The 13,542-nt window shown below is 44.8% G+C and overlaps 1 protein-coding gene across 1 annotated transcript; it reads right to left on the bottom strand.

Moving 5' to 3' along the window:
- Positions 1 to 6,801: 6,801 nt before the first annotated feature.
- On the bottom strand, positions 6,802 to 11,772 carry FJX1 (four-jointed box kinase 1). Its single transcript, XM_067557557.1, has one exon. It carries the CDS (start codon positions 11,564 to 11,566, stop codon positions 10,172 to 10,174), a length of 1,395 nt encoding a protein of 464 aa, XP_067413658.1. The 5' UTR covers positions 11,567 to 11,772; the 3' UTR covers positions 6,802 to 10,171.
- Positions 11,773 to 13,542: the final 1,770 nt, after the last annotated feature.

Genomic DNA, 13,542 nt, shown 5'->3' with positions numbered 1-13,542 from the left:
ACAGAAGCAATGGTAGCTGAAGTAGTAAAACACTAAAAGGAAGCGCCTTGATGGAAAATAGTCTTTCCAAAAAGGACAAAGAGGGGAGACATCTTTGGCATAGCTCTAAAACAACATGATACAAATGCTACCAATTCAATTTGTAAAATCCTGCTCCTTGTTAATTTCACTGCAAGAAGGAATGTGACACTGGCATGGAGAAAGGTGGAAGTTCGGAGTAAATTACTAACGACCTTCAGGAAGTAAATACACAGGAAGCTTGTTTTTTTGCCATTCAGTAGTTGCTAGAAAATGTCAGCCAAATTTCCCACTTGTTTTGGAAAAAATCTGCGTGCAACTATCAGAACGCAGAAGAAGTCTTATGGTGCTAGCAACTTTAGTCAACCAAATCTGTAGACTTAATAATATGTTTGCAGAAGCCAACACAACTGCTTTGGAAAAGTCCATCTAAAAATTATACACCACCTGCCATTCCTCTGACAATGTATTACATGTGAGATGGTAGAGTTATCATGGATTGGAGTGTATTCTTTGTCCATCTGTTGTGCTCCTGTCTGAATAAGCTGTACAGTCTTGCTGCCTGCTCAGTGGCATGAAGTGCTATTGTCACTCAGAAGTGAGGGAGGAAGAGATTTGTGGGGGTGTTGGTGTAGAGCGGCTTTCATCCATAGCCAAAGAAGGACTTCCTAAGTAACATTTGTGCTTACAGCTGTTTTGATCCATGTTCAATTTTGACATTTTATGTAAATTGATGACCTATAAGCAGCAATATGTTACCCATTTGTCAACCAACTGTTAGAGCTGTACTTTGGTGTTTATACCACCCCCGGCCTCGTTTATATGATCAAGGGCAGCATTTATAATGTCTTGCAGAACTTATAATCAAAAGCCCTGTTAGAGGAAACATGGTTCTATTCTGTTGCTCTGCTGTTTTATGGCAGGTAAGTGTCTGAGTGTGACTCATTTCTCTATCTTCCCTTCAGCATGAAGGAGCTCAAGCTGAGAGCTTGTAAAATATAGAATTAAAGAGATATGAAGGGGTCAGTTTAGGTCCAAAATAAAGATTTTTCTAAAAAGAACATTTTTACAAAATAATATCCAGGGAAATTTCCCCATGATGTTCTTTATTGCAACAGAAACAGTTTAATTTTCAAGGGATAACCTTCCATTGCAGCATCCCCAGATTCTGCAGCATCTGCTAATGAAGAAGAAGACTGGAAAAAATGAAACTGATTACTATAAACATAGAGTGCTTCATTTATTTCCATTGTCTAAATTGAATGAAGTACAAAAAATAAGGAAACTATATATACAGTGTGCTGACAAGTAAATTACATTTTGAATTTATTTCCTTTTTAATCATTTTAAGTGTTATTAGCAACATAAGGAAGGAAGGAAACTTGCTTTTTAAAAACAAGAGGTGCAACTGGCAACATCCCTTTAAACCTTCCATGTCAAACAGGACTGTCTTTCTTTTAAAAGTTTGACATAGCTGCAGCTCACTATAAATCACCAGCTGGTATGAAAGCTGTCAGTCATCAGCTGACGTCCTTTGTTCGATAGCTGACAGGCACCTGAAGAACCTCATTAGCACCCGTAATGGAAGCTCTCATCCTTATCACACCTGTCAAGTCTCTCAGGTTTGCTGTTCAGACATGTGAATACAGTAGAGAACTACTCTTCTTTGTTACAGTCTGAGGTAATAATTTCCTACATTTATACAGCACCTCTCATCTTGAGGATACCACATCAACTGAAATGACCCAGCTCCTCTTGGGCAAATTTGTTCTGTCAACTGTTTCTTAGTCCTTTCTATTTAAGAACCTGGTATCCTCCAAGAATAACTTTTCTAAGGGAAGACTGAAGCTAAATATCAGGAGGAAAATGTTCCTAACCATGAGGTCTGTTAGATTGTGGAATAGTCTTCCAGGAGAAATTGAGGAAATCCCAGTCACATGAGTCATTCTCTATTAGATTGGGCAAAACCTTAGATATACCATAGGAAAAGAAATTCTGCATTGATCAGAGACTGAATGGAGAGATGAAGTAGATGATCCAGTCAGGCTCTTCCATTTGTGATTTCTACGAGTCACAGATTTCTTTATTACTGTTCTATGAAATTCTTTAGGATCTATGACATTGAGGCAGAATCCCACTAGTCGGTCTGTATCAGACTCCAGGCCATATCCTGTCCCACTCCACACTGTGGCATATTTCCTGAAGGATAATAACTGAATGCCACCCTGTAACCTCTTTTATGAGCCTGGCAGTGATATAACTGGGCCTCTGAATGACTTTCCCAGTTTGAATTTTTTCCCCCTCCTACTTTTGATTGATTTCTACACAGGCAATTGTTTTTACGAGCCTGCAAATGACTGCCTTGCTTTTGGTATAGCCTGAAATATTCCAGGAGCTCATAAAATGTCCTGATTCTTGTAACTCTCTGTTTAGCTGGGCTCCTGGAAGTCTGCTGGCTTGCAAGCAGAGGAAGGAGCAGGGAGTACTATTGTTATCCTCCTTGTCATTGTTTAAATCAATCAGGATAAAGCCATGTAATAAATAATGCTTGCCACTTATATGATCATCATCAGCATTCAGCTCCAAATTGCCGCCAAATTCATACTCTCAGCCCTGCCTGGGTGTAAATGAGAACAGGATTTAGCCTGCTTTTATATGATAAATTGCAAGTATAGTGGGGCCTGATTCTGGTCTCACATGGCTGTAAATCACCAATATCTTCACTGAAGTAAATAGTTACTCTGTTGCATGACTGTTGTGAATGGAGAATAAAACCATTAATATCAATCCACATTCATCCATAATATGTCACACGATTTTGCATTGCACTGATGAATTAAGAACAATACAAAAAAGCTTTTGGCATACGTGCAAATTCTGTATGATTTTAAGAAAAATTAAAGGAAACAATTAGTTTCTCTTATCAGGAAAAAAAGTAAGTGTTATTGAAAACTTCTAGGAGTGTGAAGGTGACACAGCCAAACTGAGGGAAATTAACTACAGTCATTTAAGCAAATACCGTGAATAGGTTCCCAGCTTAACTCCAAAACAATCATACAGAGAAGAAAAAATTCACACAGGCAGCTTTGAAACATAGTTTATTAATGCACTTTCCCCCATAGCAGGACACAAGGAGGAAGCTATCAAGACAGGCACATGAAAAAATTATGACTCCTACAACTGAAATTTACAGATATGCAGAAATAAAGCACCCTTCTTTTGTGCTACATTTGAGATACCAATGTAAAATATATTCGCTCCTTCCTCTGTTATGTGGTACATTAATGCTATTAGTGTGTTAATACCACTTTAGCTAAGTGCCTGTCTGTCCTCACTTTCAGGGGATTTTGCAAGATCTCAGCAATGGAATGAATAGGCTTTTTTGGGTGGGGGAGGGAGGGAGGGTTTTTTTTTTGTTTGTTATTTGTAAAATGGAGCACATTTTAAAATAAAACCACTCAGCCACTTTTGAATTAGAGGAGCAATCAAGAGAGGGGTGGGGGGAGGGGATTAAAAAGACAAACAACCTGAATCATTTCAAATCTAACCTGTAGCTAATAAAACTGCTAGTTAATAAAATAAAATATCAGCCATATAGTTGATCACAGTTATAGTCTTCTGTGCTGCAACTCACCGGAACTCAGACGTCACTATCAATTGAACATCAGGATGTGCTGGATCCACTTAGCAGCATGGGGGCTGGGTCCTTTTGCTGGAACTGAAATGCAATCCAACATCTATTCTTGCTCCTTTTAAGTGGTGGAGCATACACTGTTCTTGTATGTACTTCCCCACTGAAGTGCTGCACATTGCAGAAGATCAGACAGACTGCATTCTGGGGCACATCTTGGCTTGGCCACAACACTCTCTGTTGTGACAATGAGATTATTTCATAGGATCTGTTTGGACGGAGAGGTTTGTAATTTTGGGGAATGAGTCTAAAAATCTAAAGTGAAAATGCATCATTCAATTGATTATAACAATAATGCTTTGCCTTTCTATAGTGCCTTCCATCTATGGGTCTCTAAGTGCTTTGGAAATGTTAATGAATTAATTCTCAGAACATCTTAATATGATGATCCCCATTTTACAGATGTGGAAACTGTGGCAGAGAGAGGTTAAGTGACATGCACAAGGTCAGATATTATAGTGACAGGCCCAGTATAAATATCTAACTAGAACAGGTCACATAGGAAGTCTGAAACAGAGCTGGGATTTAGCATTCTCCCGACTCGCAGACCCATGCCCTCAGCACTAGGCAATGCTCCCTGCTCACATTGCAATGAGGAGAATACTAAGCAGTAAGACACATTTTCCAAAAAGACCTCTCCTCTATCTTGCACCTAGCAGAGAACAGCAGCAGAGCGTTCTTTTTTTTTTTTTTTTTTGGGGGGTGGTAATTTAACAGTAGTTAAACACTAGCAGCTCTCAAGACGGAAGTCCTCTATTCATCTGCAGCATGGGCAGCAGCAGTGCAAGCTTTTGCACCGTGTTCTGCCAATGTGTCTCAATTCTGACATGGAGAGGCCAACTGCCAGAGGGAAAGGGGGTAGAGATGTGCATGTTTGCATTTCATTTCACATATTCACTGCGGCCAAATGTTTTGCTGGACAACAATAGACTCGTTTTCATTTTTTATTTTTAATTCCAATGTAGATCTATTTGCAAGTGAACAATGCGTCAATTTTGATTGAAACGTAGGCAAAATGTTGAACTCCAGGGTTGCCCCATTTGAAAGTTTCCTGAAAAATGTGATTTCTGGGTTGTGAAATGCTCCAGAATGAAATGTCCAAATATTTATAACCCTTCACAGCCTGACAGGGTGAAATCAGGTTCAATCATCCATTCACTCCTTGCCCTCTCTGCTGAGATTGCCACAAGGTTTCCAACTGGCAGCAGTAGTTTTTGTGCTGGGGACACCTCTCCACTGGGAACCAAATGGAGACCACTAATTCCTTTCAGCTCGGCCATTCACAAGGTCATAGCTTTTGAGGCTTTGTCTACACTGGGAATTTCAGCCACTGGGGTAGCTGCACTGAGGCAAATCCTTAGCATAGGCTGAGACAACTGCTATGTGCTGTGCTTCACACTGGTACAATTTACCCCATCCTAAAAATCAGGGTAAGCTGCACCAGGACAAATTGCTTTGCCTGCCTACAGTAGGGATTTCTACCAGTGCTGCTACACCAGTAGCTGGCCACTGATGGCTATAACCAGGACAAATCCCCAGCATAGACAAAGCCTTAGTTGTTACAGCTCTGGGCTGCATTAAAACTAGTGACCTCAGGGTAAAAGGTTTTATAGGTCATTACCAACCCTTGGAGTCATTCAGACCCCCAGCAGGAGCTGCTTATTATAAAGTCTACACTATTATTGCCAGAGCTGCACAGCATTCAATTCAGAGCACAAGGCTCTGAAGGGGCGGTTAAATTTTATGCTGTGGTTGCAAAGCAGGAATAACATACAAGATCGGATTAAGTCTTAATATGATCTCACATCCAAGCTAGTCCTAGACCACCTACCATGGCAGTGAGCAAATTCTAAATACTATTATCATTAAAAAAACACCCAAAAACCTCAAAGAAAAATAAACCACAAAACTATCTCCAGTGATATTGAGGGTGTGATGTAAACTACTGAATCAAAACAGAACTGTATGTGTAGCAGTGGGTCTAAGTTATTGGCAAGATCTTCAAACAGAATGACCTGACTTTACAGAATCAAAGGAGCTGTGCCCATTTCTGCCAGCAGTACATTCAGCCCCATCTGAGTTGCAGACCCTGCAGAGGCTTTCTTGCAACCTCCACCTCCTCCCCCCCCCCACCCTCCTCAATCAGGATGGAAAGTGCCAGGGATAGGCTCTAGAGATGGCAGGGACATTTGTCCCCTTAATCTGTCTGGCTTTGTTCACTCAGTGGGCAGCCTATTAAAATCAACAAGATTCTGATGCTCACTGCACTGATGACTCACTTTCCTTTACAAGCCTGATTGTGATACCCTCACCCGAAGGTCCACAAGTACACCCATCTCTGCCTGAAAAGAACCTAGGACCAGATTCTCCACTCGAGAGTAACTCCATTTACGTTGAATGGAGAATTATTCCCTTAGACTCCAGTCAGAGGAGAATTTGGGGGGAGGAATTCTGAAGATAATCAAACAGGAGGGTTCTGAGATAAGGGACTAAATGAGGTGTGTTTCACATTCTGAAATCCTCTAAAGTTGAGCCAGAATTGTCATGCAGTAGCCAGGGAAGGTCCACCCAGCTCTGGAGTCTGGGATAGCCACAGACCTGCTAGAAAAATAGCCATTTTCAAACTACCTCTTCCTATCAGGTACGTGGAGCAAGTGACAGTTAAGGCCCAAGTGCAGCAAACCAAGTAAGCTCAGCTTTAAAACAAGCAGTTATATTGACTCCAAGGGGACTGCTCAAGTGCTTAAAGTTAAGTACGTGCTTAAGTGTTTCGCTGAACTGGGGCCTAAAATCCCAAGGCCTTATTCTGAACTCATTTACACACGTATGAGTCCTTTGACTTCAGTTCAATTATTTCTAAGCTGCAGCCCAGTTTGATCAGAATCACAACCCTCATTGGCATATAATTATTTAGCTACACATTGAAATGATTTAAAACTCCCTGGTTTTTAAGGCTTCTGGTCATTGTACTCCAAAAACATCAAGGGCCTGAGTCACCTCTCTCATTGGTGAAAATCAGGAGTAACCCCACAGGAGAAAAAGGAGCTCAACTGGTGTAACTGAGACAAGAATTGGGCACAAAAATGTTTAAAAGTTGTTCACTTCTTTATTCCGGTTAGAGACAGTCAGACATCAGACAGCATATAAAGCTGAGAAGGAATGCAAAGAATGTAGCAGACCAAGAATTTACAAGTGATTATTCTGCCTTAAAGAAACTGAACAGAAGAGTTAGACATAGCCTTAGTCTTCTTAATTTGAGGCTAATTCAAAGCTTTTGCCAGCACAGAGACAGATGATCTTGCTCCAGACCAATAAAATGCACTGAGGCTCTTAGCCCACAGTAAAGTGTCATAATCCAATCAATGGTTTTCTATATCCTCATTGAGTAAGCTCATTTCTTCCAGTTGCTTGCAGATTTATCTCTTGCATCAGCAGCCTATAACTATCCCCATCTTCTAACATGCAACCTATATATAACTTAAGATAGTTACCAATCATCAAATAGAAAATCATGTTTCTTCTTGAAAGGTGTAATTATCTAGGGTCTGGCTCTAAAGATGTTGCAAAGAAGATATATTGCCTATTAGCAGTCAAAACTGCAGTTGTGCTGATACTTACAGAAATACTTACTAAACAGAAATGAAACCTTAGATGTTTGTGGCACAGCAGTTAGTTTGCTCTTCATTGTGGTTTAAAATGTATGCCCATGGTTTATTATTTAGCTGTATTTTCATTAGGTGAACACAACTGAAGCGTTGCATCTGAGTAAGCTACAAAGTAATGCTGACAAACAGCACTAAAGAAGAATTAAGAATTACACAGCTAAATTGTACATTATCATGTAAATGGAAAAGGAACACCACATGGGATTTTGTGGATTGTATTGAGAGATAAATGCTGTGAGCTATAAATACAAGTTGAATAAAGAGCCTTGTCAGTTAAAGCATTTGAGTGAAAGCTGCCGCTAGGGCAGATGTAAGATTTTAAAAAATATACTTACTAACTGTATCAAGTTTATTCCTTCGTTTGTAAAACTGTTGCCTTGTCCTTACAAAAATTAAAACAATAAACTGTCCAAGAAAATTGTTCAGCTGTGGGGTTTAGCCTGCATAAATGATTATAGGGATATGAGAAATGTCTCCTACTACAAATGTGTACATATACAGTACTCATTGAATTCATGGGAAGTTTACTGCTCAAAATAACAGTAAAAGCATCTACTTATCTGGCTTCCACTGATCATACTTCAGCCTTGAATTAACAAAGATATGCCTGTCCAGATGTGGAAGAGATTGTATTCCTGTTTGATAGCATCATACGTTTTGTATTTGGGGTTTAAAGAGAAGGATTAATTAATCTTATTCCCTAGCTCAGCTCTGACCTTTATTTTGTGTCCTGACTGTCTATTATTGTATTAGTAATGCTGTTTATAAATTGTGGGGTTTTTTTTTTGTAAAACAAAACAAAAAAAAATTGACATTTTTCTTTTAGTTTGTACACCCACTCCTATCAAATTTATGACACCCAGTACAATGGAAATTTTCTAAATTATATTGTTTGCTGGAAAAGCTTTCCAGTTCTATAATTGGACTTGGTCCCCAACTGTGAATACAGAATGCACAAAGTCAAAACACAAAGGATAGAAAGCTAGCATAAAGTAACACCTATTGATAACTGACTGACAACACAAGGGATGCTTTCATTATAATAGCACTTAAGCTTGCAGTAACAGGTTGGCACACTATCTGAACCCATGATGAGGTTGTCTACACCCAAACTTGCACTGACTTAAGCAAGTCAATGTCAAGAAACTGATTTAATTATTTCAGTGGAAGCCTGGGGGTGGACACATTTCAGAATAAAAGTCACCAAAGGCTGATATCAGGAACTCTTATTCCAAAATAAGAGTCTTCACATACCAACCTGCACTAAAATAAGTAAATCGGTTTCGGAAAGGAAGAGAGACCAGAAAAAGGCAAGTTGGAAGGCCTGATTCTGCCCTTTCTTAACCTGGTGTAAATCAGGAGTACTGATAGTGAATCAGGCTCTATTTCTCTTTGGAAAAACTGAAAATTAAGTGTTCTTTTTAAATTCAAACCAAGTATTTGGAACAAAGAGATAAAACATTAACACCCTTTTACTGAAATATCAGTTTCTTTAGTATGTTACAGAAGAGCTTATGAACATATATAATGTACAGAAAAGGCAGACTTTGTAAAATAAAAGTCTTCTTATAAAAATAAAAAGAAAGTAAAGTGCATGAAACTGATTCCCTCCCGCCCCCAAATGACTACTGGGTCCAAAGTCTTAGTACAATAACAATATTTAAAACCCTGGGATGATTTCTTTTCACCCATTAGTCAGTTATTTTAGCATTCAGACCAAATGACAGTGATTAGAAACAACAGACACTTATAACCTGAATCAGATTAACCGGATGTTTCTGACAACAAACGTGACAAACTACTGGAATATTGATTTTCTATATTCTTTTCATTGACAACATTAACAAACAGTTAATAGATCCATTCTGACTAGAGATATCCATGGAAGCTCTTTTCCTATGGGTAAGACAGTTTTGCTAGTCAAGGGCTCCTGTATCATGCAGTCAGTTCTTGGTCTATGAATATGTCAATTAAAAAAAAAAAAAGTCCTACAAGAAAATACATATGTATACCTGCCTGCCTCCATTGGAAGAAAAGTAGTTACTAGGTGATCCCACTCCAGTTAAGGACAATAGCTTTTGTACAGGGTTTTTAAGTGGGTAGTTGTACTGAGTGAGTTATGGTAAGAGGCATGATTTTTTTTAAATGCTGGAAAGAGACCCAGTGTGGAACTAATTTAAAAAAATATAATAATACTGATAGCACTTTTCATCTTCAAAAAGCTTTAGAAACATTAACTAATTACTCCTCACAAAAGCCCTGCTAGGCAGGCAAGTAAGTATAATTACTGACACTTCACAGATGCAGTGAGCACAGGCAGATGTTTTGGGGTCCATTCTAAAGGCCAACAACAGTAGTTCACAGGCAAAGAATATTTAAATTAAACTGAGGCACCTAAAGCCATGTAGCGGGCCCAATCCTATAGACTTCCGAGTGCTTCTTTTAGGTAGCTGAGTCCATTCGGCTCCCTTTGAGGTCAAAGGAGAGTGGAAGGGACTCTTGTGTCACACAGGATTGTTCCTTTAAGCGCCAACTAAATGGACCATTTAAAAAAGGCTCCAGCAGCCAGAAATGGGGATGCTGGGCCCTTTACACAACCCAGGAGGTCCCAGGTCCCAGTCTCTAGTCAACCCACTAGCTTACACCTCCTTCTGATGAGGAAACTGGTTCATGAATGAATAATTTTAGCCTCCTGTTTAGAGAGTCACAGAACAGGTTACAACTGCAAAAGGTTAGTAAGGAAAACCCACTTCTCATCCTTGAGTTACATAAATACAGGACAGTAGGGACAAACTGATCACAGTGAGGTGGCCTTAGCTCTGCAGTGCAAAATGTGCTTGTGGACGAAGTCTATCCTGCCCTGCAGCAGCTGCGCCTGCTGCTCAGACAAGAAGCCCAGTTGGTCACAGAGAGGTTCGTGAGTCCGATAGAGTCTCAACAGCTCGGAGGCCGCGTTCTGCATCCGGTGCAGCTCCTGCACCCTCTGGGCAGTGGCCTCCCGGAAAATGCACACGGAGCGGAGCAAGGGCTCGTTGTACTTGTCCCACATGGAGAGGAGCCTGTAGCCGTGCACCAGGCCCGCTTCATTGTCTATGAAGACGAGGCCCCCGTTTGGTGCCCGGTGCAGGTTGCTGGTAGCCCGGTACATCACCCTGGGGTCCCACTGCAGGCTGAAGAGGTTGCTGACCAGCCGGTCAAAGTTGGCGGTCAGATAATCAAAGAGGATCAGGTCGGTCCACTGCACTAGCTCCACCAGCTGGGACTGGGTGAGGCCACCTAACTCGCCGGCCTCCAGGGATTGCAGTCTCCTGCCCGACCCCGCCTCGGATCTCCAAGGGGCAGGGGCCACCACGTCGGTCAAGTTGTCCACCCACTGGGTGAGGCTGACCACCGCCCCCTCGGCCCAGTGCGAGCCCCGCAGCTCGTCCCGCACCTGCCCCCACTGCCTGCCGCGGGCTTCCACCAGGGCCAGGGTCATGGGCGGCAGGCGCTGCTGGATGCCCAGCAGCCCGGCCAGCTGGTAGGAGAGCGCCTCGCCCTGGATCTGCTCCGGGTTGATGCCGTAGCGGACGCAGGCGCGACTCCCGTCCGACAGGCGGGCCAGCCGGTTGGAGCTGCGGCCGCACCCACCCCGCTCCAGGGAGGCGATGCGAGCCGCCCGGGCAGCCTCCAGCCACGAGACCGCCCGCTCCGGGTCGAAGCCCGGGGGCACCTGCTGCTCCAGCCCCCGGCTCCAGAAGATGCCCCCTTGCACAGGGGAGGCGGGGTCCGCGGGCGCCTCCGGGCCCGGCCGCGCCCTGGAATCGGGCTCCAAGTTCTGCCCCTGGCGGGGCTCCGGCGGCGAGCTCCGTCCGGGCTCCCCGGGCCGCTCCAGCCCGCTCTCGCCCTGCCCCTCCAGAGGCTCCCCCCTGTCCCCGGCGGCCGGCAGCGTGAGCAGCGCTCGGAAAGTTTTCTGGGCGCCGCGGGACTCGCCCTCCCCCGGCGAGCGCTCCTCGGTGCCGCCGCGCTCCCAGCCCCGCGGCTCCTGGGGCAGCCTCCGGCCGGCTGCGCCCGGGGGGAAGCGCCGCTCCTGCTGCGCCGCCTCCTCCTGCTCCCGCTGCAGTTGCCCGCTCCAGAGCCCCAGCAGCGAGCCCAGCACCAGGAGCCAGACCGCGGCCAGGGAGCCCAGCCCGGCCCAGCCCGGCCGCTTCATCCTCCCGCCGCCGCTTCACTCCGCTGCTCCGGGACCCGGCGGCGGTGCAGCCCCGCCGCTCCTCCGCTCCGGGCGGCGCTCATTCATCGCTGCACGGGGCGCCGGGACCCTCCGGCCCCGGGCTGAGACGGTGCTGCTGGGCGGGCGGGCGGCGGCGGCAGTAGCCCCGGGGGTGTCGGGATCTCAGCTCCGGGACCGGCCGTTCCGCCGGCAGCAGCTTCCCCCGCCCGGCGTCTGCACCCAGCGCGACCCTCCAGCGATTGAAATTCACACGAGCAAGCACCGACCGAGACCACGTGGGGAAGCGAGGGGGGGGCCGCGACCCTCCCCGGCGCCCAGCGTGGTCCTCCGCTTAAAGCGGCCATGCCTGAGCGGGGTGGGCCCAGGCTTGGGGTGGGGCTGCCCGCTGGGGGCAGCGGGGAAGGAGGGGATGCAGACCGGGCACGCAGACCGCTGACTGAGCTGCCCCCACCTCGGGCAGCGGTGCGAAGGAAGGAGACCCGCACCTCTGCCGGACAGATCAGCAACACACCGTCCCCCTACCCCCCCTTCCCTCCTCGGGAAGCACGAAGGATTCTGCACCTTCGGGCACAGGACAGAGAGAGATGGGCTCACACGCCCACGCTGCTACTTTGCGGCCCACGTTTCACACGCCCCAAAGGCCAAGGGGGTGGGCGGGGGCGGGCCGCGGGGCTGACTGGGTTTACTTTGGCGAGATGGGGGCCACTGGCAAAATGTGGGGCCAGGTGCAGATTGCAACCACGCGATGTTCAGAGGCAGCTGGATGCAGGATTTGGCTTCGGGTCCAGTTCTCAGCGCTCCACCCCTTCCTTATTGCACAGTTGTAGCACCCTCCCTGGGGGGAGGAGGGATTCCAGTGTTTTGTTTAAATCACTATTTTATACCTTAATGGATGTTACTGTATCCGCGGCGCGCTTCTCCCCCCTCCCTCAGTTCCCGCTCGTTATCCTCGTTGATTTATTGTGTTTATTCATTGCTTAGAATAGATGACATGAGCGCTCGGCGCTCTACAGTTTCTTCTCCCCCGCCCCCACACACGGTATAGCGCACACTGCAAAGAACAAAGACAGAGAAGGGATGAGACCAGGCGCAAGCAGAAATCGTGGTAGGCACATGGCGAATTCCGCTGGGTTCAGGCAGATCGTTTGTTTTGTCTGAGCCCGGGCGCAACTTATTCTGCTCAGGCAGAACCCCCAGCACGACTGAACTCAGTGGGGCTCTGTAGGTACCAGAGGGTCACCCCACGGATCGTCCTGTATTTCCTCCTCTCTGTTATCTATCACCCTTCTCCCCGCAGAAACCCCATTTTCAGTGCCGGTGCCCACAGATAAATGTAGCTAGCACCTGTGGATCAGTGTTTTCTTTTTCTCCCAATTTTATTCGTTCCCTGGATCTCTCTCTCTGGACTAGGGGCGTGGTTTTTAGAAACCGTCAAATGATTGCCCTGTGCCATTATTTGAAGAATATGCCAAGGAAGAAGAGGAATTATTGGGGACAATCACCAAGACTAATGGGATGAAATTAAAGTCAGCCTAAATTTTCTCTAGCAGTAAAATCTTCAGGACAGTAAAGTCAGATTAAAGTGATGCACAACCTAATACATCTATTGCAGTTTAGTGAGTCAAGCTGTTCCTATATAATTAAATCCATTGCTTAACCTATCATTAACCATAACACTTTGAAATCTGTTACTTTGCAGAATTTCCTTTTCCCCTCAATCCTGTGTACACACAGGGATTTCTTATTGGTAGGTTGTTTAAGCCCAATGGGCTATATCCACAGCTTTTTCTCCCCCTTTTTTTTCTTTCCGTAAATTAGTTGAGAAGTGCAGGAATTCACATACTGGTTTGTTATCACTCATGAATACTGGGCTCTGGGAATTTATTGGTTCTTAAAGAAAAAGAATATTGAAATAATTTATATAAAAATAAAAGGACACAAAAAGTTATGGACTT

The sequence above is a fragment of the Emydura macquarii genome, unplaced genomic scaffold, assembly GCF_026122565.2.
Source record: "Emydura macquarii macquarii isolate MOO-44397 ecotype Brisbane River unplaced genomic scaffold, CSIRO-AGI_Emac_v2 contig_1876, whole genome shotgun sequence".
Lineage (NCBI taxonomy): Eukaryota > Metazoa > Chordata > Testudines > Chelidae > Emydura > Emydura macquarii.
The sequence above is the reverse complement of the archived record's forward strand: the minus strand, read 5'-3'. Positions and strand labels throughout refer to the sequence as shown.

Excerpts from the sequence above, each read along its gene's own strand:
- FJX1 (XM_067557557.1), bottom strand. The coding sequence starts at position 11,566 with ATGAAGCGGCCGGGCTGGGCCGGGCTGGGCTCCCTGGCCGCGGTCTGG.